The 27,012-nt window shown below is 39.1% G+C and overlaps 1 protein-coding gene across 3 annotated transcripts in view; it reads right to left on the bottom strand.

Annotated features, from left to right (window-relative positions):
• The window catches only part of FLT1 (fms related receptor tyrosine kinase 1), a 116,309-nt gene extending 95,756 nt beyond the window's left edge, over positions 1-20,553 (bottom strand). For all 3 annotated transcript variants that reach the window (XM_026708826.2, XM_087937207.1, XM_087937208.1), the window contains exons 1-4: positions 20,269-20,553; positions 8,079-8,175; positions 7,458-7,681; positions 255-379 (exon numbers count right to left, since the gene is read on the bottom strand). In XM_026708826.2, the coding sequence (XP_026564611.1) occupies positions 255-379; positions 7,458-7,681; positions 8,079-8,175; positions 20,269-20,335 (513 nt within the window). In that variant the 5' untranslated portion in view covers positions 20,336-20,553. The remainder of the gene's footprint in view (positions 1-254; positions 380-7,457; positions 7,682-8,078; positions 8,176-20,268) is intronic.
• Between the last annotated feature and the right edge of the window lie 6,459 nt (positions 20,554-27,012).

Here is a 27,012-nt window from a genome sequence, read left to right on the forward strand (position 1 = left end):
ATAGCAATAAATAAATAACTAGTCTCTTAAGCACAAATGTTTTTTATCATTATAACGCTGTCATGGTGCCTTTTAGAAAATTCCCACCCACTCTGAGCACCCACTCATAAGATGAAACATGCCAATGACTTTATCTAAACGGAATACTAGCACATTCAACAAAGGTTGATCTATTAATTGCATTTATCTGAATCAAACCATTTTAATTAAATAAGTAATGAGCAATGCATATAGCAAGCAATAAAAAAGTCTACCATTCTTAATTTAACATGGATATCAGGTGCTGTAACTCTGCAGGGAATGATTAGCTCCTCTCCATCAGTTGTACGTATCATTTCTGGTATATTTGTATGCAGCTTGATAAATGGGTTTTGTGTGTCTGCAATAAGAGAAGAAAGTCACAATAAATGACATAAAAAATGCCAACAAAGCCATTACCTGATAAATTACATTCCCCATTTAGTTATGCCATATAGCAGGGGTGTCAAACTCACGCCATCACATTGTTGTCACGTGATGTATCGGGACTATTTTCCCCTTTGCTAAACCGACCGTGGCTGTGGCCAGCACGTGACATATCCAACCTGCGGGCCAGGAGTTTGAAAGCCTTGCCATATAGTGATTTATCTCAGTTACATGCATTAGTCACCAAAAGTAGTGGAGAAAGGTTTTTATTAGCAATGCAAACCTTTCCTAGCTTATTGATCAGAGGTGGTATTCAGCAGGTTCTGACCAGTTCTGGAGAACCGGCAGTGGAAATTTTGAGTAGTTTGGAGAACCGGCAAATATCACCTCTAACAGGCCCCACCCCCATCTATTCTCTGCCTCCTGAGTCCCAGCTGATTGGCTGGTTCTTCTTTTGTTGCCCTGCACAGGAGAACAGAGCTGGAAAGTGGGGTGGGAAGGGAATGGGGATTTTGCAGTATCCTTTCCCTGCCACGCCCATCAAACCACTGCCACACCCACCACGCCACACCCACAGAATGGTAGTAAAAAATTTTTTGAATCCCACCACTGTTATTGATGTATTCATCTTGAATTTATTCATCAAAAAAATGTGGAAATACTTCAAGCAAGTCAAATATAGTGTTTCAAAAATACATTTGAATTGAAAAATATTTCACGATGAGGAGGAGAGAAAGGGGGGACCTTAAGTATCAAAACAACCTAATGTTTCCTTTTTTAATATCATCCAAGGAAAAGACAGATTTTTTTAAAAAAAAAAACCTCTTCCATTCTGCTTTGTTTTGCAGGAGTTGCCATTATAAAAAACGGGTCAACCAAGATGTACCTCCAGTGAAATGTTGCTCGTTCCTACTCCCTTAAGGCTCATTTATCCTTGTCACGAAATTAAAAGCTATTTTCCAAAAACAGCAAATGTTGCAAAGCAGTTTCCTGTATGTATAACCTGCAGGCCATTTTAAGTACAAGGAAGAGCTGCCTCAAGTCTCTAGACTTCATGTCACCAGTTGTTGCTGCCCATAGTATACTAGTGGGGGTCACTGTCATCTTCTGAAGAAATGACAGGAAAGAGATCCAGGATACAAAAAAAAAAATTATTCTAAGAATTATGTCCATGGTCTGGTTTCAACCAGAGGGGAAAGCCATAGATTACGAAACAGCCTTGCCTTTTCTGAGAAGAATACTAACAAATATATACCTTCCACAATATGGTTCCCTTCTCTTTAGAATCAAAAATATGCTTTTAAATGCAAAGATCTATTTTTCAGACATTTTATGTGAATGTCTCAATGTTATCCAAATAATCTACAAACATAAGATAAGGACAAATCTCTAGGGATCTTGAGGCAGAGGTGGTATTCACAGGTTCTGACCAGTTCTGGAGAACCAGTAGTGGAAGTTTTGAGTAGTTCGGAGAACCGACGAATACCACCTCTAACTGGCCCCACCCCCATCTATTCTCTGCCTCTTGAGTCCCAGCTGATCGGCTGCGTCTTCTTTGGTTCCCTGCACAGGAGAACGGAGCTGGAAAGCAGGTTAGTGGGGTAGGGTGGGAATGGAGATTTTGCAGTTTATCCTTCCCCTGCCACGCCCACCAAGCCACGCCCACAGAACTGGTATAAAATTTTTTTGAATCCCATCACTGTCTTGAGGGATATAATTCCTTTTATATGACAGCTGATAATGCAAACAAGATTTCCTCAGGAGGTTTCAAAAAAATCTTCTGAGAGGCGGAAACCTATCAGTGGCCAAAGTATTGTCCAATTTTTTTTCATTCTTGTTTTTGTTTTTCTCTAAAAAAATGTTAAACCAATTTTAGGACTTTCAATAAAGTTACTGTGTATTTCCCATTTATGTTTGGCAACTTCTCTGCTAAAATTTGGTGATGCAACTACAGGTAGTTCAGGAGGTTTCAAAGCTGGTATTTGGTCTGGACACAATAGTAAATCATGAACTATAATTTTCAAATTGCAATGGCTCACATCACAAAAACATGTTGAGCCAAAAACCACATTCCAGCTCACTGTGATGCATGAATTTGGCTACAGCTACAGTTGTAAGTTCAAAACATTCAGGAGTATATTTATTCACTAGTAACTCTTTTGAATTAGATTATCCTTCTTAATGGACAGATTTTTTTTAATAAATCTTCTCTGTTTTTATTTGGTTCATTGTCTCTATTGATCAGTCTACAGGAAGTGTTAATTGTTTAAGTCAAGGGAAACATTCTTCCTCTCCTGCCAGATCCTGTTTCTGCATTTGTAAACATTTATTCTGCATTTCTAAATACTGCAACCTGCCAAAATGCTGGAAAAGCTATACAAATCGCCACCATAGGAAACAATCCAAGCTTAGTTGCTATCTTAATTTTAAATAGCTATTCTTCCAGGAAATAATAATTCTAGTATTCTTGATGGCTCTTTTTGTCTATTCCTATAATTTTTTTTCACTTACTATGGGCTAATCTAATTATATGACAGCTGATACTGCAAACAAAGCCTGGCATAATTTTCTTCATTCGGTTATATACTGAAAATGATAATAAAATGCAAAGTTGATCCATTTGGGGAAAATTGTATCCTTTTCTCTATCACATAGATAGAAAAAAGAACTTCCTATGGTGGCATTTAAACATTTTCTATCATTAAAAGATTTATCTATTATTCTGAATATAAAAATCAACATATTTATGCTACAATCAATATCAAGCAAATGAATATAGAGAATTTCTATGCCTCTATGTCTTTTTCAGAAAGTGACCATATAAAAATGTTCATGTTACAAGCTGAAATGTAAGAAAGTAAATCCCAGGACTTGAAAACTTTCACCCATCCCATTTCCATCTGAAGCAAACTTTATACCAAGGCAAAAGAGCATCAGTTAATACACATTTCATTTCAGAGTATTTTGAGCCATTCTTTCTCAAATAAACCCACAGATTTCCCTGGGACTCTTTCTGCATCAAATCCATGTTACATAAACATAAGTTGCTTAGGACTGAAATGATCTCAGAACTGGACTTACTGTAACTATCACTGACCATCAGAGGTGGTATTCAGCAGGTTCTGACAAGTTCTAGAGAACCGGTAGCAGGAATTTTGAGTAGTTTGGAGAACCAGCAAATACCACCTCTGACTGGAGACTTTACAGTATCCTTCCCCTGCCATGCCCACCAAGCGATGCCCACAGAACCGGTAGTTAAACAATTTGAATCCCATCACTGCTGACCATTCATGGAGAATTTCAGTTTTCAGATAGGGTTTTGTTTTTGTACTCTATTGTTCTTATAATTAATCATTTTTCCTCATTTCCATGTAAGTTTAAAGCATGTTATTTACTTACACAGAATTCTGTCACATGATCCATATCAGAAATTTAGCTTCAGAGAATCTGAAGCAACTCTGCTTTTGACTTAGGTATTCTCTGAGGTTTCAGATGCACCTACTATCTAAGAAAAGGTTTGATTTATGTATTTTGCCTTTCAATATTTTAAACTCTCATAAACCTCAGTTGGGACTGCCCCGCAGAAAAAAGTTTTTGGTTTTTTTGCCAGCTGAATGGAGTGTCATGTATATGTGCTCTAATCTGAGTATAGGGACTGCCTGGGATTGGGCTAAATAAAACTAACCGGAAAATCTTCCACTGTGATTTTCCAAAATTTTCTAGTACTTTGCCTTATGACACTAGACTCCAAAATATTTGGTAGAAAATTGATGACAGATAAAATATTAACATTGATAGAACCAAAATTTATAGGCTTAGTATCTCAGGATAAGGATTTTGGGAATGACTAAACCCATAACAATCATCTTAATATTACAATATTAAATGTACATATTATAATGCAATAATAGTATAACATGATTATTAAAATCTCTTTCACGTCCTTAATTAATTCCTTGTAGCCTGGCATGTATGCACTTATACTGATCTAGAGGTAGAGATTGCCTTGGAGTGAGCTAGACACAAACTGGAAATTATAATAATTTTCCAACAATTATGACGTAATCAAGACATGTCTGTGAATGTCCTGTTTTCACTGTACAGTCATTTCTCCAGAAGCTTTCGGCCTTCCGACGCTTTAATTAAATCTCAGTGGAAGCTAACATGAGGGAACTGGCCTTTTTCAATTAGCCAGTGAAATGAGCAGGAGGGCTTGAGAGTAAGGGTCTCCAACCTTGACTACTTTAAGATTGGAGGACTTCAACTCCCAGAATTCTGGGAGTTGAAGTCCTCCAGGCTTAAAGTGGCCAAGGTTGGAGACCCCTACTTTAGAGTGACAGGAAAAGGTGTAACAGAAAAACACCCTCATCTCCACCATGAAATTGCAAAATGTCCTCAAGAGAAAATTTAAACAAATTCTCAACACCCTGAGGATAAGGTAGAAACTTGACATTTTTAGAAGTTGCAAAATAGCATTGATCAGTCATAGAGTTGAAAACTAGAAGTGCACAGATCTTTAAAGGCTGCTTCATTGCAACAGAGTAAAATGTTCCTTTGGAGCACTTTACTAAGCAATGCAAGAAGGGACAGGTGGTATAGTGGTTAAGGCACTGGGGACAACCGTATTCCAATGCATTACATTCATGGAAACTCTCTGGATCAGTGTTTCTCAGCCTCATCAATTTGAAGCTAGTAGACTTCAACTCATAGTAAGTTCTGTATCGCTTTGCTCAGTCCATCAGACTTCAACACAACAACAATAGATTGGTTGAGTGGGGAGATGTGCTCCAGGTTAGAACATCACTAAATTGAACCAGTTTGATTGCTTCTGAGAGGCAAAACTTTCACTAGGATCAATTGACAGAATTCCACACACCTCCAATGCATGGAAAATTGTAAGTGTGAATTTATAAGGGTACACCCCCATCAGATTAGTGACAATGTGAATGTTAGTATCAAAGATTTCTCTTTTTTTCAGTCCAATTTCTCAAACAACAAATACACCTTCATATCTTACAAAAGATACAACTGTCCATATATAAACAGAGCAATTAAATTTACTAATGAGCATAGATTGAAGAAAGTTATATTTTTTAAAAAGTTGTATTGGGACATTTATGCATCAAAGGAATAAAACAGGTTCAGATGAATTAAAAAATAAATCTGGAAGAATTTAATGTTAACAATTATTCAAATTAGCAAAATATGTATTGCACACATGGGGACTTTATACCAGGAGATGTTTCAAATATAAATAATGCAAAGTTTTATACTATTTTGGAATACAAAATCATTTATAATATCCGTATAATATTGTCAATAATATTTGGTAATCACTGTATCAATTAAGACCAATGAAGAAAAGTATTTGTAACAATTTTGTGCATCTTGTAAACACTGTATCTTTTACTTTGCTTTGATGACAATGGAAAAGTCACATGGTCAAGATTATCAAGATTGTCTTTAGAGTAGAGTTGATTAATGGATGTGAGTCAAGTATCAACAACCTAAATAAAACATTAATTTCCTAAACATCCTTAATATTGCTTCATGACATTCCGGTGTTTTTTCTGTTGGCAATGATTTGATATTTCACACCTTTTGGTTGAGATATATGTACAGGATTATCCTAGCAAGAACATTACCTGTATGTGTATTTCACACTGTGGACATGGTTTAAATAATACTTAAATCATATCTTTAAACACTTCTGGTCTGCTTCCTTTTAGATAAGGCTAATGAATAATTTTAATATTGCATTTTGATCCAACACCACAATAGTATGTCTACTGCAAGAGGTATGTGACCACCTCCCAATCTTTATTAAAAATTCTAAAGAGAGTCAAATTGGGTTGAGAAGTTAAACTATTGAGACAAAAGATTTAACCAAGGGACAGAATGTCTGCAGGTTAACACAATTGTCCTGGCTTAATATTTGCCGCCTTTATACACAGAAGAATATGCTCCTAAAACAAGTAGTACATTATCAAGTTTCAACAGAAGTTTTTTCTTCTTTTTCTTCATAACAAAATTTCCAATAGGTTTAACTAACTTCTTTTTCAAAAACCTATTAAACTGCTTCCAAAATTCAAAGAACCCCCCGCCCCACCAATAATCACTAATTTTGTCACTGCAGTATTGGTGGCTCACATAGTTTAATTCTTATTCTCAGACAGTTTTAGTACAAACAAAGCTTCACACCCACATAATGACCTACTGTAGCTAGATAACAGACATCAAGTGCATTTACTGCACTGACTGTTTAGAATTTGTAGCTTAATGGAGAGGATTTTATTTTAAAACAAAGGATGAGGAATTGTTTTGATATCATTGTCCAAGTTCAGTTTGGAAGTGTGGGGTATCTGATTGTATCTTTCCCTTGCAAAGTCTATTTAGCTGTCAAGTGTATGTTTAATCATACATTCACAAGTACCTTTGGAATCATGGAAACAAAAGTGGCTAGGAAATCCAGTTGAAGATCTTCTACATCTACATCATATCAGGCCCTAAGTGTCCAAGCACAGAGTGAGTCAACATCTTCAGCTAGTTTCTCTGATGTTATAGCAAATGGGTTGCAATTCATGTATAACTACAGTGGTACCTCGGAATTTGTTGTTAATTGGTTCCAAGAAGTACAAGTACTTAAAATGACAAGTGTTAAACAAGCCATGTGACTTACCACATGACCCTTTTTTTCACCTGGAAGGACTTCCTGTCTGTTCCTTTCCTTTGCCAGTGACCTTCCCAGCATGACTGACTTCCTGTCTGTCCTCTGTGGTCATCCCCTACTTTGACAAACCTTTTGCAGTGACCTTTCTGGCATGGGCGACTTTCTGTCCGTAGCAACCCTCATTTTCGTATCGCAGGGCATGGAGCATCAAAGAAACAATGAGTACCAGGACAACATTTTTGCATCAAAATGGATTGAACACCAAATTTGATGAATTTTGAAGTAGTCAAGTACCAAGGTACCACTGTATGTCTTTTCCCCTTAGCTGTTGTGAAAATGCAGCAATCTGTAAAATTCATTATAAAAATAAATAAGATCTTACCATTAACAAACACATATATTTTAGATACGGTCTTCTTTTTTACTTCACTTGAGGATGGATATTTGCAGCTGTAATATCCTGTGTCAGTTGCTTGAGCTCTGTTCAAAGTCAGGCTACTGCAGAACTGCTTGTTGTGCCTTCCACAAGCATAAGTCATTATATTCAACCGGTTGTCATTCCTACTTAGAGTTTCAGGCAGAAACCAAGAATGGGGCACATCTCCACTGCAAATCCAGATTAAGAAAAAGATGAAATTAGAATTAACATCATGGCTTTCATTTTTATTACTATTAGCTATTTGGGGTCTTCCCCATTACATTCTGCAAAATAACACAAAAGCAAAGAGCCTTTCCAATGAAGGGTCTCTCTTCCACTCAAGCTGTGCCAGATCATGGATATATGATACCTCTATGCCACACTGAGTGAGGACATCACTTCCCACTGATGCCAAGATTTGCATGTTTGGAATGATTTGGAAGCAGGAGCAGTGTCAGCACCCCTTAAACTTTGGTGACTCAACCAATGTCTACTTAGGCTTAGCCTAAAGTTACCCTGCATCCAGAATTAAGATTATGGCAGCCAAGGGAAAAATGCAAAGGTCAGTTCAGCCAAGCTAATTACCTGCACAAGATGTTTAAAGTATCCCCTTCTTGTATGACTTGGTGCGCTCCTGTTACATTTAATTTGGGACCTTTCCATTTGAATCCTGAACTAGATCCTGGAACAAAACAAGCATATTATTAAAATCTAATTATCTTTATATTGTTTCACAAATGCATGCCTTCATCTAAAAAGGATTAGATTTTCCAGGTCAAAAACCTCAAGGGATTAGAACTATCCTCTGAATGAGGAAAGTTTTGTTAACTGTACTTGATGATACTTTCTTTAAAATGTAAGAGAAAAACAGCAATCATAAAATCATCATAGAGATGAACGAATGGTAGTTCTTGCAAATTATAATCATGATTGGCTTTAGGGTAGGTTTGCACATATTAGCTTCTTTAAATATGTTTTACAGAAGCAAATTCAATACTAAAGGTTCACATATCTTGTTAGATGATCAGCTGTGTTCTGAATTCCCGGTGAATGAGTTCACACATGACAATAATCTCACACCAAACTATATTGTTAACATGATGTGTGAATTTAGTCATTATTTATCAATGGAGCATTGCCAACATCTAATATAAAACCATAATCGGTTTTGTTTCCGGTGATGCAGACTATAAAAAAAAAAGATACTAGTTTTCCACATACCAGCAATTATTATTATGGTTGGCCACAAAGTCAGCCAGATGTTTAGATATGGTCTAGCATTTTATTGAGTCTTTCCCAAAGGCCTGGAATACACAGATATTGTTCATTGATGGACTTAAGTCAAGGTATCATTGTAGGATATAAGCTATTCCAAGTAAATTTATTATTATTATTATGTGTGGGTATTCTACAGTTAAAGTCACAGTCTAAGACTGGTGGAAACATAATAATTCAAGTCCTTACCAAGCACCTAAGAATTTGTAAGGTAGCATCTAAGAATATAGGCAGTTCAAAGTAGAGTGGAGGGTGAGTGGGTTTTTTTTTTTAATTAGGATGTTCAGGGCTTATAAATTCAATATTTCCAGCTATTCCAGAAGTTCTTTAGGTATTGCGACAATAGCAATAGACTTATATACCACTTCATAGTGCTTTGTAGCAGTCTCTAAGTGGTTTACAGAGTCAGCATATTGTCCCCAACAATCTTGGTCCTCATTTTACCAACCTTGGAAGGATGGAAGGATGGGCCAACCTTGAGCCTGGTGAAATTTGAACTGCCGAATTGCTGGCAGCCACCAGCATCAGAAGTAGCTTGCAATATTGCATTCTAACCACTGCGCTACCATGGTGTGGAACAAAGTTTCCAATCACAATTGATACAACAACTTTTTTTTTTCATAAGCGTACAACTTCAATCTCCGAGTCCGAGTTTTGTAACTTTTTCCAATTGTTTTTTCTCAGTCTTAGCATCACCTAGAATAGCAACATCAGTGAACCAGACATTCTCCTTTTTAATAAGTGTTATATCATTCATAATATGAACAAGATGCCTATCTGTTTGAATCTTAAAGTTTATGAGACCTTAAGCTGCTCATTTTTCAAAACCTTCTCAACTTGATGGTCCCAGTAGCTTTTATTATATTCACATCCAAATCCTTAGCAAAGTTTCCAATGATTAATTCTGGAAGCTCAGTCATGATGTTGCTTGCAATTATTATCATTATTCTGAAATATTTCTGGTCCACCCATTGCACAGAGGATCTTACAGTCCATCATGTGGAAAACAGATTTTTCCCCTCTTTATCAGTGTGAAAGTAACATCATAGTATAATAAATGTTAATTCTTTTTTTTTAAACCCCAAACTATGCTAGGAGAATTTTGGAAGTTGACATCTACTCATCTTAGAGTTGCTAAGGTTGAGAAATAAAGTCATTTACAATCAAATTTCCCTGCTTCAGAAGCAATATTTCCACAAGAAAACTCTTTTCTTGTGATAAGCCTGGATGCCCCATAAAAATAAGTCATTTTGAAGGTGATAAATGGATTAAGATAAGACCCCACCTTCTCCCAAGGTGCATCTTGCTCCCTTCCTCCTCAACTTTGTCAATTTTAATATAATGTTACTATTTATTGTTATTATGTTTTAATGTTTTATATTGGGGTTTTTATTGATTGATTGTAATTCACATAGAGTCACCTTTAGAGAGCTGGGCGGTATATAAATTTAATAAATAAATGAATAACACTTTTCCCCAGCATTGGCAATTTTTGTAATGAGGAACACAATGACTACGTTTTGGCATCCTGGTTGTCTGTAATGTAATGGAAGTCTCTATTTGGATGGCAAATTCACTTTTGTATATGTTTATATTATGTTCAAGTTGTCAAGATTTTCCCTACTAGAAAAGCCAACCTGTGTTCCAAGAACAAAGGCTATAAGTACCTTCAGCTGCCCTTTAATGGATATGATGTTAATTTTAATGTGACCATTTCTAGTGCCTTGCTAAAATTCTAGCAGTAGACTTTATTAAGCATCCCAGAAAATGTTCCATAACAGGGCACCATGGACAACATTTTACTAAATGGTCAGTCTTTGCATAAATAACATAAGGTCTCAAAAATAGATATATTTTAAATTCATGTTCTTCTGAGTTTCTGCAATCTTATATTAAACAAGCCCTGTATATGCAACCCTGAGCTCCTAAATGAAAATGAGATACTGTAGGAAGCAACAGAGGTCACTTTAAAGTGAGTATTCAGAGATTATTACAACAACATATGCAACAACATGTGTTGAGCCTGGGAAACAGGGAAACCATTAGGAAGCCTGGACTCTCCCTAGGGTATTAGTAGGAGGGAGGAGAATACATAGTCAGACTAACAAGACTGATATCAGACCTTTGAAGATGATAGGGAACAGACTATACAAATGACTAGAACCAAATCTTATTGAGTAGACTACTATAAGGCAATCTTGCAAGCCTAACCAGATTCCCTCCCCACCTTTTAACATCCCATGACACCAGGAATCTGAATCTCTTTCTAACCCATAACATATTCTTAATCTTTCAAATGTGCCCAGTAAATTAGTGCAGGGAAAATGGTATCTATCTTGACAGGTTCTATGTAAGAAAGTTACTTCTCAGGGAATTACAAATTACAACTGAAGAAGAACTACTGTTGTAATTAGACATATTATACATATCCAGAGCGCAAAAATCTAGGCAATTACTAGATGGCAGCCAGCCACAAGGATCTATCCTTACATCTAGTGGTTATTTGGATTTTTGCAGGCAAGATATTGTATGTCTAGTTATACATTAATGCATGAAGATTAAGGCAGCACAAAACAGGCAATATTTTATGATCATTTTTGAGGGGATGCTTCACTTGACCTTTAATCAAAGAGAATTCCATCTTGATCTTGATCAAGATCTTCACAGCCTTCTTAGCTACCTGCTTAAAAGGTTTGCATACCCTTAAGCTAGAACAAGAAATAAATCAATTTCACAATGACAATGACTGTCTTCATATTTGCACTAGGCCCCTATATGTGGAGCAAACCATCATTTCTTATTCATCAATCATCCTAAATAAAACCAAACAAATCATATTATGGTTTATTGATATGAATTCCCATTAATTAAAGCTCTCCAGTTTACTTATCAGCTTTCCTTGACATATAATGAATATCCGACTAGATTATTGTCATAAATATCCACATCTTTTTATAAGCTCCTGTCCATAAACTTAAACCTTTATTTTTTTAATCTCATGATTATAATTCTAATGAATTAGCACATACAGTATGTGAGCTTTTCAAAGAAACAGAATATTTTATGTTTTATTCTAGCCCAATTTAAATGCTTTCATATTAGTTACATGTTTGTACTACATCACACAAGTGGCTTTTGTACTGAATATCAACCAATTAATCTTATATTACATAATTATGTCATTTGCTCATGGTATCCATAATGAACATGCTATCGCTCCCATTCACCACCCCTGTGAGGGGGTGTGAGTTGTGCTTGTTAAGAAAACAGACAGATAATACTGAGTGGGGCTTTTGATTTTCCACTACTACAGTATCCCAAATTGTTATTAATGACTTTGATGGAGAGAAAGGATTCCTACCCAGTTTGCACATGCTGCAAAACCAAGTGGCATAATATGACAGAAAAAACCCATCAGGAATTGAAGGAAGGATACTTGCCTTAGTGATACTATTCGTTGAAAAAAGATCTTGAAATAGTTTACTATTTCTCTCTCTTGTTCCAGAGTGCCAATACAAACTAATTCATTTAAGCTATATACAGGCAGATTTCAAAGGAACACTAGTTTTAAAAAAGACTTCATAACAAAAACAATTCAAAGTAGAAGCTGTAACCATGAAAAGTGATGGACTTCCCTTCATAACAGATGTTCAATGAACCTTTCTTTGGAAAAAGAGAGGCTGGGAAGAATCTGAATGTTAGCATAGGGAGAGATGAGTGTGAAGATTACAAAGGGACACAACACCACATCCTGTTTAAGTCATTGAAATCAATGGGAAATGCAAGAGGAAATATTCCCTAATCTATTAAGATTATAATTCTATCATACCCATACAACTACAATTCACTTTGCTTTTACTCCCTCAAGCAAAAATCTAGCATGTCTTGCTTAAATGATAACTTTTCCGTGTAGGCCTTTCCTTAAGTTGGCAACGGACAACAAAACCAGCATGGAATTCATCATCCCGATTCTGCTTCAATGGCCTTAGTACCCAATTAGTGATCTGACTTCCTTCCAACCTAACAGATTTGATAGTTCTGGGACCGTCCCTGGGAGAAGAACCACTGCTTCAAAGTAGCAACAACAAAAACAAAATGCTGCTTTGCTCATCAACCAGACCAACGCAACACAGGAAACTTGTGGTTGTCTTTCATGGTTAGGAGCAAGTGAAGAGGTGTCCTAAAATTCCAAACCTGTCTTCATACTTGTTCCATTGCAGAGTTTTCTTTCATTTCGAACTGCAACAGGTATGAGGGCCAAACAAGAGTTACTATAAATGCATTCCCAAGTCTGTGAGCTTTGCCCCATAAAGCTTTAGAAACAAGCTATAATGATTATTTTAAGGGAGAGGAGGATAAAAAAAACAAAAAACTTCTTACTCCTACACTCCTTATGGTCTCTACCCTCTCTGCCAGGCATTTTAACCACAATGACAAAAGATCCATTGTCTTATATCACTCCCATTTCCTTTCCTTCTTTTATTTTAAGGACTAACAAACCATGCATTACACCCCAGGGACAAATGCTTCAGTCTTACTTGCTTCCTTTGCTCTCTCAGTCTCTGTGGAAAGATGTTCATTAATTCAAGGAATGCCCATAAAAGTATATGCAGAAGATATACGGAAAGCATTTTTTTCCAAGTATGAATTGGTTTTTATTTCCTTTGGTCTGTTCACACATTTTACACCCTGGTATACCATTAGGGAACAATCACATCCTGATAATAGCCATTTCCTCCTTGGCTCTTATAAGGTTGCCTTCATCTCCTCCATTTGAGCCCACCTTAAGGAAACCACCCTAAATTGGCATAGTACTGAATATGTTTGATTTAGAGTTGGTGTGTTATTTTGTTGGAGTTCCCCAAGTTTGGAGAACTCAAAACTGTGCGACTAATTTTTATTAGTAAAATCAATACTGTAATAAAAACAGGATAAGCCCAGTGTGTATAAGCTTTGCCTTAGATGTGATGTCGGTTGATAAGTGGGATGTGTGCCTAAAAGGTACTTTGGATGTTTTATCATGATTGGAATGCACCTCCCTTGTGGTCTCCAGGAACCTTCAACACACCATTTTTCTCTCACTGTGTTTTCTGAGTTCACTTTCCAACCTCCCAGGTGTTGACTCCAGCTTCTCCCAAGACTTCCAACAGGGCAAAGAAGAGAAGGAGCTCTACTATTCTATTTAGGAAGGAGTTGGGAGTGTTTCTTGCACTATTCCCACTTTGACGTATTTTGTACATATGCATTTCAGTTCTACCTTTTTGTTGATGTTGTTGTTTTTGTACTGTCCAGAAAGTAATTAAGGAGGTTACAGGGAACTTTGATGCTTATTTGCCAGTTTCCTTATATTTGTTATATGCAATCACCCCATCCCATGATGTTAGAGACATAAAATCACCCCCCCCCCACACACACACAATTCTGGGAAAGGTAGACAACAAGCCTGAAGAAGCCCCAGAAAAATTCTGAAGCCTGAGCCTCAAATTATTACTGCAATTATTACCTCAATGCCCATTTAACAGATAGTATCCACAGTGTCTGAAGATATATGGCAAGAAAACCAGAAACAACACCCTACTCCCCCAAGTAAGATGGGCATTCTAAATAAATAAATCTCGAATTATTACTGTACCATGTACAGTAAATTATCAGTTGTTGCTATACCACATATATACATAGGTTATTTTCAAACATTGCCAATGGATGTTGCTCTTGTTTTGGAAAACATCTTTGACGATCACCTTTATTTCTCCATCTCTATTATGCCTGGAACTTTTTCTTAGAATAGAAGATGACATAACCATCTCCCTTGTCCATGCAACTCTCCTGCTCTTTGTTGCCTTTAGCACAACTCTATATTCCTTGGGTTGAGTTAAAACCAAGCTCAAGAATGCAGTTGGTCCAACTTATGTGGAAGCAAGGGCTTCTGCATTCAAGTGGAAATTACCTTTGGGTGAAACTGTATAGAATTGCACTATAATTTAATGCAACTGAAATGGATGCTATCCTTTCCCCGTGTCTCTTTATTCTCCTAATCTTCACTATGTTCAACTGAAAGTATCTTCAATAGAGGCACTATTTTAGAAGCAGAGAGTTGGCAGGAGCTTTTGACAGCATTGAGTCCAATCTCCTTCTCACGAACAAGAATAAAGATTAAAGCAATCTTGAAAACTGTCAATCCAGTTTTTGTGGGGAAATTTCTAGCAAAATGAAGCTTAGTAATTGGTTCTACTGTCAAATAGCTTGAATCATTAGGACATTCTTTTAACATTCCACCAGAATCTCTCTGGTTGATCCTCTCTAAAATACCATCAACATAAATCAAATATCTAAACAAAAATCATTTCAGATACATCAAGGAGATCCCGAGCAGTTCATTCTTGCATCAGTGAAGGGATTCATTCAATTCAATTTTTCCCATCTGTAAAGAAGCAAATGTCTATTGTTCATTTCTAGCCAGTTTCTTTTGCTTCAGAAACACACAGTGGGTGGTGATGCACTAGCTTAGATTAGATCATTGTTTTAAAAAATGCTCAGACATTTGAGTCTTGCAATGGGAAAAAAAGATAACATATATAGATCCTTAAATCTTTTTCTGCAAGGATTCAGTGATACTGTGTGGTATTCTAATGGACAAAAAAAAATCTAAAATTTATTTAGATCTGTTTCAGTCCAAGTTATCTACCTGAATTGATTTCAGATATAGACTGTATCACTGGAAAATACATACAGTTTCATATATATCTATGCTCAATAATAATTTGATTCCTTTGATTGTTCTCAAATGTTAAGCAATCTTTTTAAGTCTACTCAAACATCCCTATGCAGTCTGAATACAAAAAGGCATCATTGGTGGTGGTGGGTGGGAAGAAAAATACATTTTAAAAATCAATTATCCATTCCAAACACCAGCTATATGTGCTCATGTATTTTACTTATTCCAAAATAAGTGTTGCACATCAATTAAAGAAACAATATGCAACACACTAACTATCAACACCACTAACATCTTCTGGTCTCCATCATGTTGCAGTATTTAATGGATTACTTACTAAATACAGTTCTCTAAAAGTTAAAATTATGTATATGTACATCATATATTTACTATTGCTCACTATTTGAATAAAATACACTTACAGTCTTTGCTTATTGACCATTTGTTCACTGACCATTGAAAGTTACAACACTTAGACCAGTCTTGAAGTTGCAGCCATCACAGTGTCCCCACAATCACATGATTATGTTGCAGGGACTTGGCAACTGGTGCGCTTTTACAATGGATGCAGCCTCCTGTGGTCACATGATGGTCATTTGCCAACTTCACATCTGGCTTCTGACAAGCCAATGGGGAAGCTGGCAGGACTCGGAAATTGTGGTCATGTGACATTGCACTAATGACCACAACTGGAACTAACCAACTATGTTGTAAATCAGGCACAATCATGTGACACTTCACTTTATGACTGTACTACTTAGCAATGGAGTTGCTGCTCCCAATTCTGAAATATGTGTCTTTGGCTAGGCCATACCCCAAAATGCAGTAGATGTTACTTATCTAAATCCCTTCCCCATTCTGGAGATATCGTTTTCCCATCTAATAGCTATATTTAATACCTGAGTTCTCAGTTTAGTATCAATTATATATTTTCACTTTGGCTTTTATGAACTTAAGAAATTAATGACTCTACTATGGATTTTATCAACTTTCACACACAATATTTGTGTGTGATCTATACAGTAAATTACTATGATCTGCTTCTTTTAGGAGAAAAAAAATCAGAATGCCAAGAATAAGAATAACCAACATTAGGTTTGGTTATTTCTCTAAAGAGAAACTTAAAGGGCTGCTAGCATTCCCAATGTGTTGTTTTAAAATATAAAACAGTAGACTAACCATAGGGCTTCCTCAACCCTGTGTGTCTCCAATAGTAATACTTTTCAAAGAAGTAGTGAGAAGTGATATATAATTTTTATGTATACTAATTGGAAAGGAACATTTTTACATTCAGAACCCATTCTGACCAAAATAGGTGTTATCCAATGGACAATTAACTTCAATGCCTTTAAACAACACTGTCAAAAAATGTTTCCTTATCATTAAACTATTTTTTACTGCACAAGCACTATGCAATATTGGCATACTTTAAAAGTGAATTATATTTAACTCAAGAAATATTCCTCATCCTGGAATATCTCTTCAGAGATAAACCCCTATTGTTCCATTCACATATTGCACTAAGGCAAAATTTGGTTTTGGTTTAGTGTGTCAGGTGAACCCATCTGCTTGTGGATTATTCAATTAATTATTGCATAATTAAGCAAACCATGAGATGTGAATGAGTTCCCAAAGAATACTAGAGCATTGAATACTGCTGCCTTTTTTTTTTTCCAGCCAAGATTATATTCGGAAGGAAAGTATTTTATGGAATAGAACAACTAGGAACACTTCAGCTGGAGGGTTCAGAGGACTGGGGAGGGAGGGAGGGAAGTTACTCTGGTCATAAGTACTAATATGTTTAAGAGATCCTGAAGGGTCAAGCCTCAGGCACATCAGATGGGCAGTGTGTGTCCAGCCACAGCTAACCAAACTCATTCAGGGAGCACCTTACAGCAGAGAGGAGAGTTTTGCTTTGTTTCCCAGCAGCCATCGATTAAGGTGTGCTGCCTAAGGCCTGAAACTTCTCCCGCTTTAGTCCTTAGCCACTTTCTTTCCTTTCCAAAGCATCCCATCGTCTGGCTTTTACAGATTAAATACAACAGCATAAAGATGTACTTCCTCTCATCGCTCCGAAATCCCCCAGTATTTATTTTGGCACTGTGGGGAATCCGTGGCAGATGAAGGCTCACTGGTGCCCTAAGCACTGACCAATCTTGGTGTCCTGTTCCTTTGTACGTACAAGATATTTTTTTACAAATCTTCATTGGTTTTTTTCTTTCTTTCTCAACTTTGTGGTGCCCCCTTTGGGCCTGGTGCCCAAAGCACGTGCTTAGTCTGCTTCATGGTTAAGGGGATCATCTTTCATCCACATTCTCACTTCTCCTACATCTCACTTCATTCTCACTTCATTCTCACTTCAGCTACATCTTCTCTTGCAGGGTTGTAAGCCAGCCCCACTGAGGATGCCCCACCCCTCCCGAAGGCTCCCCAGAGAATATATTTCTCTAGTAGGAGAGCACAGCCAACCCAACTGCAGGTCACAGTCGATGGTCTCTATCGCCCTTCCACCCCCTCGCGTGTGGTCCCAGCAGGTGTCTCCTGGGCCTCCTCTCTCTTTCTCCCAGCCTCTTTCCAGGCACTGGTTGCTTCTCCTTCCAGGGTTCAGCGCACTGGGGAGCCGAATGTTCGTTCCCCCCTCCAGCACCCATGGACAACCCCCCCACTTGCCTAGGTATTTGAAGCTCATCAAGAAAAACACTGCAATGGGTTACCATGTAAATCCCTGCCTGTCCAGACCATTTAGCACAGACATCCCCAAACTTGACAACTTTAAGACTTGTGGACTTCAACTCCACAAGTCTTAAAGTTGCCATCTTAACAGCAGCTAGAACTGTATTTGCTTAGAACTGGAAAAGTGATAAGATACCGATAGAAGGAAAAGCAATTGAAAAAATATTTGAATGTACAGAAACGAATAGACTAGAAATCAAAGAAAAGGAAGTATCTGAATATTACATGGTATGGGATTTGTTTTATCAATGGTTAGAAAATAAAATAAATTAAAATGGATTATATGTAGTTTTAAAGCAATAAAAGCATCTGGTGAAATGGATATATTGGATAGTACTTATATTATTCATAGGGAATGCGTATATTGTTATATTGATAAGAAAAGTATTATTATTAATTGTAACCACATGAAATATGTACCTAATCGACACAAGATTGAAATGGAATGGATTTATTGTATGTAAAAAATACAAATAAAAATTGGGAAGAAAAAAAGTTTTAAAATTGCCAAGTTTGGAGACCTCTGATTTAGTAAATTCTCTTCCCTGGAGGCTGGCTGACTCTGTCTTGCGGCCAGATCGGGAGAAGAAGCCCGCAACTCACTGCATCTTCCTTCTTTCCAAAAGAAAAATCAAGCCTCAGATTCTTCCCAAGACTTTCCCGTCTTTGGGGGGTTGTTTTGCAGAGCCGCTTGCGTTCCCATCCCAGAGCCAGATTTACGGAGGAGGGAGGGGGGTCACAGGGATTAGCCTTAGCCGCCCATTTTTTACCCCATCTTGGTTTGTTGAATAAGCCACGATGCCTAGATTTTTGCACCGCACTAAAGCACGAGAACCCCGTTTTGCTCCATACAAAACTTTATGCTCGGTTTAGATGACACCCCCACCCCCACCCTTCGTGAAGCCAGGCGTACAAAGTTATCTGATTTTCTATTGTACCAAGCCGAGGCGTCCGTGGTTTCATCACCTGTCGCGGTAGATAACAAAAACCAGGACGCTTTTTCCTAGGAACCTGTTGTCCAAATCCCCCCAGCCAAGTTCTGCTCTGCTTTAGACAATTCGCCTAGTCCGGCGATCTCCCAACTTGGCAACTTTTAAGACTTTGTGGACTTCAAACTCCCAGAATTCCCCAGTTAGCATGGGGGAATTGGCTGGCTGGGGAATTCTGGGAGTTTGAAGTCCACAAAGTCTTAAAAGTTGCCAAGTTGGGAGATCCCTGGCATAGACAGACGCGGTTGTCTTTCACCCATCTGAGTGAAAGTGCCAAGGGCATCCTGAAATAATGCTATACTATAATGCAAGTCTATATGCATTTGGGGCATCCCAAGACACCCCCCCTTTCCTAAAACTGGACAATCCCTTCGCCCTGATGGTCCAGATCGTCAGAAGCACCAGCTCGTTCAGAGCCACAACCCCGTCCCCGGGAGGGGGGGGAGGAGTGGGAAGGGATGGTTTTCCTTTGCCCTCCCCCCCTCCCTCCCCCGGGAGAAAAAGCAAGGATCGGCTCAGCAAAATAGCAAGGAAGCCCCAGCCCATCTGCCTCCGCGCTTATTATCTATGCTGCGAGTTCCAGCGGTGGGCAAGCGTTCCTCGAACGAGGGAAGCCTTTTCAGCGCGCTCCGCCTCGCGGCCCTTTGTACGCCCGCAGGTGCCTTCGCGGAAAAGCCGGGGGAGATGGGGGGGGGGGCGGATAGGAGAGATCCAGGAACTTTTGGGATTCGATTCTTCCGCGCCCGTCCCGGCGCACTCTTGGAAGCGAGCCCCGTGCAAGAGGAGCGGCCAAGCCAAAGCTGGGCTCGCATCGCCAAGGTCCTGGGCTCGCATTGCGTTTGGTCCTCTGGGACCAAGACTCGCCCAATCCGGGCGTACGGGGTGGGCTAAAAACCACGAGGCTCCGAGGTTACGGTGCGCCCCGCCGGACCCCCCCCAACACCCCTCAATCCCCCCGTCCCGCCCTGGAACCATTCTAGTCCTGCTCCGAGTCGGCCCCGGGTCCAGAGGAAGCGGAGGGCGACGGCTGATGGGGTGGGGTGGATGAGAGACTCGCCCTTACCTGCTAGGAGAAGGCAGAAACCCAGCAGCCCGCCCAGCACGGTTCCAGGGAGGTTCCAGCTCAACATGCCGCCACAGGGAAAACGACACCGGGAAGGGAGAGAAACGGCTGCCCTCTGCCCGAGATGCGCTTCGCCGCTGTCGAGTCCAAGCGCTCGCTCGGTCGGTCGGTCTCCCGGCGGCCGCAAAGGAAAGTTTCTTCTAAGCCAGCGAGAGCCTCAAGCGCGCCGGGCTCTGCAGGCAGCTGGGGGGGATCCACACCTCGCGGCAGTATCCGAAGGGTGCCTTGCTCCCCGGGCTCAGCTCCTTTATAACTTCCCAGCCCGCATCCTCTTTTCCATCACGCCCCCCTCCCCTCACGTCACTTGGTCTCTCTCTCTGTCCCCCCCTTCTTCCCATTTGCAGCGATGCTTCCTGGCGGGGCAAAGAAAGCGAATGCTCTCTCGGGCACGTTTCCATCTGGGAACCGGGAGCACGACTCTTCCTCTCTGGCACGCTCGGGATCGTCTTGGATCACGTTGGGGAGGGGGAAGCGGAGCGATCTTGGGGACTGGGGGGTGGGGGTGGGAGCGCTGCTATGCCAGGCTTGCTCTGAAGGATATTCGCTCCCCAAGTAGGGGAGCTTTTCCCTCACCCAACCCTACCCACACACGCGCGCACACGCACCCCGCCGTCCTCCTTGGCCCCTAGGAAGGCTCTTTGCCAATGGACACATTGTGAAGTACAGAGAGAAATCAACGAGGCACCTTCGGGATCTTCAGTCTCGGGCACAATTTTTTTTCCCCCTTTTGCGTTTCAGGCAAACTTTCTGACTTCTCTCTTGCCCGACGAAAGGAGGGAACGGCCCGCCTCGGTCGAGATGCTCAGAGGTTGATTGCGCGTTTTAGTAACTCGCCTCGCCCAGGGAGAGGATTGGCTTTGCTGACGGTCGCAACTCCAAACGGCATCTTTTTTTCCAAATAGGCTTTTCCAGTTTGAGGGAGAGCGGGAGCAGTTTTTCTGGACTTTTGGGAAGTGGCCGACATTTCAGTCCCCTTCCTCGCAGCTTCCCCCCAACTCCCGGCGCTTTATGTTGCCTGTCCATTAAACTTCTTTTCGAAATGTTCCTTGGGATGGTTTTTTTTTTTAAAACCGATCCTTTGGTTAGAAAGCATTGATTCATCTCAACCTTTAAGGTTCTCCGCATCCAGGTATGGGGCTCCGGGCCTGTGACTCCATGGGTTTCCTTCCTCTAGCCACCAGATCGGGGGACACTGGTCGAATCCCTAAGGCAGAGGTCCCCAAACTGGGCAACGTGAAGACTTGTGGACTTCAACTCCCAGAATTTTGGGATTTCAATTCTGGGAGTTGAAGTCCACAAGTCTTACAAGTTGCCAAGTTTGGGGGGGAGGGGGACCGCTGCCCTAAGGAGACAGGACAAAGACCTCTCTTAGGTCGAGCACTTGTTTGCCATAACGCCAGTGGTGTATTAACCATTAGACTAAGCACGTGCTTAGGGCACCAGGCCCAAAGGGGACCTTGGGAGAAGCAGGGTACAAAAACTTTTATGTAGCCTAAGCTTGGCTTCGTTTGTCCAGTATGTACAAAGGAGGTGGGGTACCAAGGTTTGCCAGTGCTTAGGGCACCAAGTGAGCCTTAATCCGCCACTGCATAACGTGGCGTTCGCATCCCGGAGACTTGCAAAACGCAGGCTTGAACTACGGATACATTGATTCTGAAGTTTGGACGTTCTACACGTTACACTCCCGGGAAAGCAAGTGTTTGCTTTGAGCGACGGGACTGCAATGCAGAAGGGGAGCCCCTGGCTTTTGTCTTGGCGAGCTGAGACCTCCTCGGCAAGCCTGACACCCAAGGCGTGACAAACCCTTTGGGGGAAAGGAAACGGGAAGGCACCTATCTCAGGAGCTCCGCCGCCTTCCATCTATCAAGAGCTCAACCTCCCGGTGACGCGCTCCCATTGCACCACCCGCTGGTTATCTCCGAAGGTTCCTCCAACCCCCATATAGGACATCGACCTCGGAGGAAATTCCCCCTCCAGGATGTTACTCCAGCCCGGAGCTTTCGCTGGCTTCTTTCTCGAGGCGGGGCTTCTCACTTCTGTGATGGAAACTCACGACTCGCGTTCTTCTCCCGCCCCTCCTGCTGATAGCGCAATCTCCAGATCTGGCCTGATTTCGGTTTGGAGGTCCACCAACGGGGCCCAACCGCCTGATCCGTGGCTGATTCGGGAACAAACAAACAAACAAACCCGGGGGGAATCCGGCAGCCCCATTTCCGACGAACGCATTTCATTAAAGGACGGAAAATGTCATGTGGCTTTTCATCCAATTTGCTAATCCGAGAAGGTGAGGCTCCCCCGGATGTTTTACCCCCCTCAATTAAGAGTAGTAAATAATAAGCCTGAGCAAGTCTACAATAAGCACTAGCAAGTTACCCTTCCAGTCGGGTTATGCCCTTCCTTGCTGCCCCGAAGTGTAATTTTTCTTAGTTTCCTCTGGTACTTTGCTGAAAGGAAATGTTTAAAATCTGTTCCTGTTGCACTTACTTAGGTACCATAGGGACAAAGTGTACGTAAAACCATATAAATAGAACTCGTAGAAAAGCTCAGTGCACATATTGTGGAGAGAGAGAGAGAAGTTCCCTTCAGGAGCCCAAAAGCTTGGGAGAATAAACCTTTGGTTCCAGTGACTGACTCGCATTGGATTCTTCAGCATTATCCTGAGGCATGTAGGACAGTCTTTCGAGAACGTCCCCGGCTTCTCACACTTGGCTTCAATCTACCTTGTCAATTTTAAGACTTGTGGACTTCGACTTCCAGCTGGCTGGGGAATTCTGGGAGTTGAAGTCTACAGGCCATAAAGTTGACATGGTTGGAGACCCCTGATCTACAAGAAGACACCAAAACACCACAGGGACCTTTTCAGGTGGAGCTATGGCTGCTGCCCTAGACATTTGGGACTAAAGGAAAGCTGCCCATGATTGTATGCCCACTGACCTTTACAGGAAGCTCAAAATCAGTACCTAGAAATTAAAACAAAAAGGCTAGGAAGCTTGTGAATGAAACAAATTTCAGGAAATCTGATTTGGTACAGTGCTAGCCATCATGAATGAGCAACCTGAATTTGCAAAGGGTAAAATAGATTTAGCGACATGGTTAAAAAAAAAACCCTCTCTTTATTTTTATTCCTGCCTTTGCTTATTATTTAACTGCAGCTTAGGAAGCTTCGTTAAAGCTCTATCTATCTATGCCTAGAGACTTGACTTTACTGGAGGAATCCACAAACATTTCTAACTGATACTACACTGGCAGGTATAATTAAATGAAATGCACTTCTGAAGTGGGAAATAATGAAATGCATTAGCAAGGCTAGACATAAAAACTGCATAATATAATTTATAACAGAAATAATAGTATAGTGTTGCCAGAAACATATAAAGTTGCCTTTGGAATTAAATGAATCAAGTTTTTACTTGCCCTGAATATGCAACAATGTAAATCATCTTCACCATCAGGGTAAAATCTAAGCAAAAAGGAAAGCTATAAATATAATAATAAACAAAAAAAAGACTTTCCATTTTGAACTGTATTCTATAAGATTTTGCACAGCTCCCATTCATTTCAAGTGATATTCCATATGAAATTTTTTTGCTTGGCTGCCTGTTCTTGTTCAACTGAATGTTTGCCAGGCAGTAAAACAAACAAACGAACAAAAATAATTTTTTATAAATTCTTCCGCATTCCTTGAGGTGGGCTATACATCAATAGGAGCTCATAAGTCAATTCCATCATACTAAAGAATCAAAGCAAGCTGCAGATCAATGATTCTCCACTTTTGGAAGCTGGATGAGTTCAATTAATCAGCAGCACATTATAACAATAAATCATTTTTTTTAAAAAAAATCACACTCAATATAATAGCTCAGATTCTCTTAAAGACGTTTCAAGAATGTCAGGTTTATGACTTTGCCTGAAGGGTTTATTGTCATAATAGATGGATAATAATGACTAATTAATTTCAAAACTTTTGCTAATAAGACACACCCATATTTATTCCAGGGTCAGAGTATCTGTCCACTCACATATAGACTACTTATCTGTTCCTCTTACAGCACCAAATAGTGAGTAATGTTCAGGCCTATGAAATATTTTCCATCTTCAAAACAGTGGAAAAGCTGTGACCGTGATATGACTGTATTTTTGAGAGGCACATAAATGTCCACATCCTCACTGAGAGTTGATGCCAAACTGGCACTAATTTGAAAATCTAATTTTTACCCATGCCTTACAAGAATTGCACCATGTGGAGGTGTTTGAATAAGCCAAGCCACAGGAGGCTCTGGAACTCTTTCGTTTTGTTTTGTCCACAAAAGCCAAAAACATGATTTTGTGCTTGGCTGTGGTGTAAAAAGCACAAAAGCTCTACGAAAGGGTAAATACCATGTTTAAAACTGAAGAATTGTCTCCAGCACCACCCTAACAGTGGAAAGAAGGGAAGTATAATTTTGCCCTAAATATCTAACATCCACTTTGTGTAATTATCCAAATACTGGTGTGTCGCCCCCCCCTCCAAAAAAAATCCCACTTGTTTGAGCTACCCTTGTAAAGTAATATTTGAACCTTTAGCCTTAAATTATAATACACTTGGCCTAATGCTTACCCATAAACAACATATTTAAAAAACATTTAATGAAACTAATTAATTCTATTAATTAACATGAATAAAGGCTCATTGTGGTAAATATTCAATGTATTTGGTAGATAAGCAAAGATCATAATCCTTAATTTGAAAAAAAGGAAGTGAAAACACATGGAAATTAAAGCAATCAATCCAATATCATAGGAAGCTAATGAAGGAGCCAAGAACATGACATAGATTTCTTGAGTCCCATAAACCATCTTGTATGTGAACCAGGATGACAACTTAAAAAAAAAAAGCTTCCCAATTTTAAAATATTTCCAGAATGTAGTGGAAAGAGTGTAAAATTCTATCCCACGTGTTAAAAGATAAAAAGCAGCAGCTCTCATAGAACAAGTCTGACCAATGGACCATATTATTTTATATCCAGGTTTTATGGGAAGAATAAAATATTTTTTTAAATCACATCCTCTTAAGCTATAGAAGTCTCAACTGACTCCCATCACATAAGAATATAAAATCATTTTCTTATTCTGTAGGAAATGATTTCATTTCCCTAAACTCTGTTCCCAACTTTGGCAACTTCTAGATGTGAGGACTTTAATTTCCAGAAAGCCCCAAAGGTCAGGGCCTTTACTGACAGGCCACCTATCTGGATGCACTAACCTGAAGGATAGCCTCTTTCCTATGTTAAATCTCTTTACTAAAGTTCCTTGGCAGCACACAATTATGAGGACATGATTTTTTAAAAAATCATTCTTTGGGGCAATACAACGTTTCCATCCACTTTATTAAGTAAGTGCCTCTAAATATCAAAATCAATTGTTGGGACTAACTGAATTTTATAAGATTTGGGATCTATTCTATCAATGGTTAGACAATAAAACATGGTAATAAAATATGTAGATTTTTAGAATATAATGAATGTATAAAGATGTATTATTTTTATTATATCTACAAAATGATTATAGGATAGATTTGAGATGATAATATGAACTGCTATAAAACAAATTAAGTAAAATATGGATTACCTTATAAAACATGAATTAATAATAGTATAGTCAAATGATTGATTAACAATGATATTAATGTATTTTGGAATATTTGATTGACAATACAAGAACATATATAATGTAATTGTAAGTGAAGACTATAAAGTGGAAGCACAAAACAATTTGTAAACCAACCGATACACTGTATGTATATATATGGAAGATGGCTTGATGTTTTATGTTGTGTTTGTCTATGTTTGTCTTAAAAAACAATAAAACTTTTATTTAAAAAAATTGCTGGGACTAACTGAAGCAAACCTAATGCTGAGAAAATGAGAAACCAATTCAAATCCAGATGGGCGGACTATACTTTGTATTCTTCATGACAGCCCTCATTAGCTAGAAATAAATAGACCAGAGACTCTCTGGGCAAAGACTGATTCACAGTTTGATTTTAATAGATGTAGAGGAACTGGGTTGTATGTCATTTTTTTCTGTTTAAGAATCCGCAACACTTGCTTGAATTAAAGCATATGTTGAAGAAAATGGCCAATTTTTCAACCAGTCCTTCCAGGCATTCGGACATGAACCCTGTTGATTGCCTGGTTTGTGGCTCCTGTTTTTGTTTTTTAATTTATTGATTGATTGTGAGATGTCGGGTCTATGTCCTTTCACACATGTGTCATTGATTCATTGTGGTTGTAATTTCTTTTTTCATTCATTGAATTGTTTTCTGATTTCTTATTTGCTGCCCGAAGTCCCATCAATGAAATGGGTAGCTATGTAAATTGTATAAATAAGTAGATTAAAAAAAAACACAAAACTCATCACAGCTCATTTAAGCAAACATTTAAGATGTTTGCTAAAGATTAGCTCTAAGGATGCTTTTATGTTAAAGAGCCAAGTAATTCATTGACTTGATTTTATATTTAAAACCAAAGTAGTTATTTTAAACTTGCTTTTCCTTCCCTACCTAACATTTCACTTCCTTTGATTAAAAAAAATAGAGTAGAAATTTATGATGACAGGAAAAGTTAATTTGATTCAGAATGGAAAATGGAATCTTACTCTACTGATGCAATCAAGATATTTCCTCCCACTGAGTCAGAAGGTTCC

The sequence above is a fragment of the Pseudonaja textilis genome, chromosome 7, assembly GCF_049901715.1.
Source record: "Pseudonaja textilis isolate UNSWEBS1 chromosome 7, rPseTex1.2, whole genome shotgun sequence".
NCBI classification, from domain to species: domain Eukaryota; kingdom Metazoa; phylum Chordata; class Lepidosauria; order Squamata; family Elapidae; genus Pseudonaja; species Pseudonaja textilis.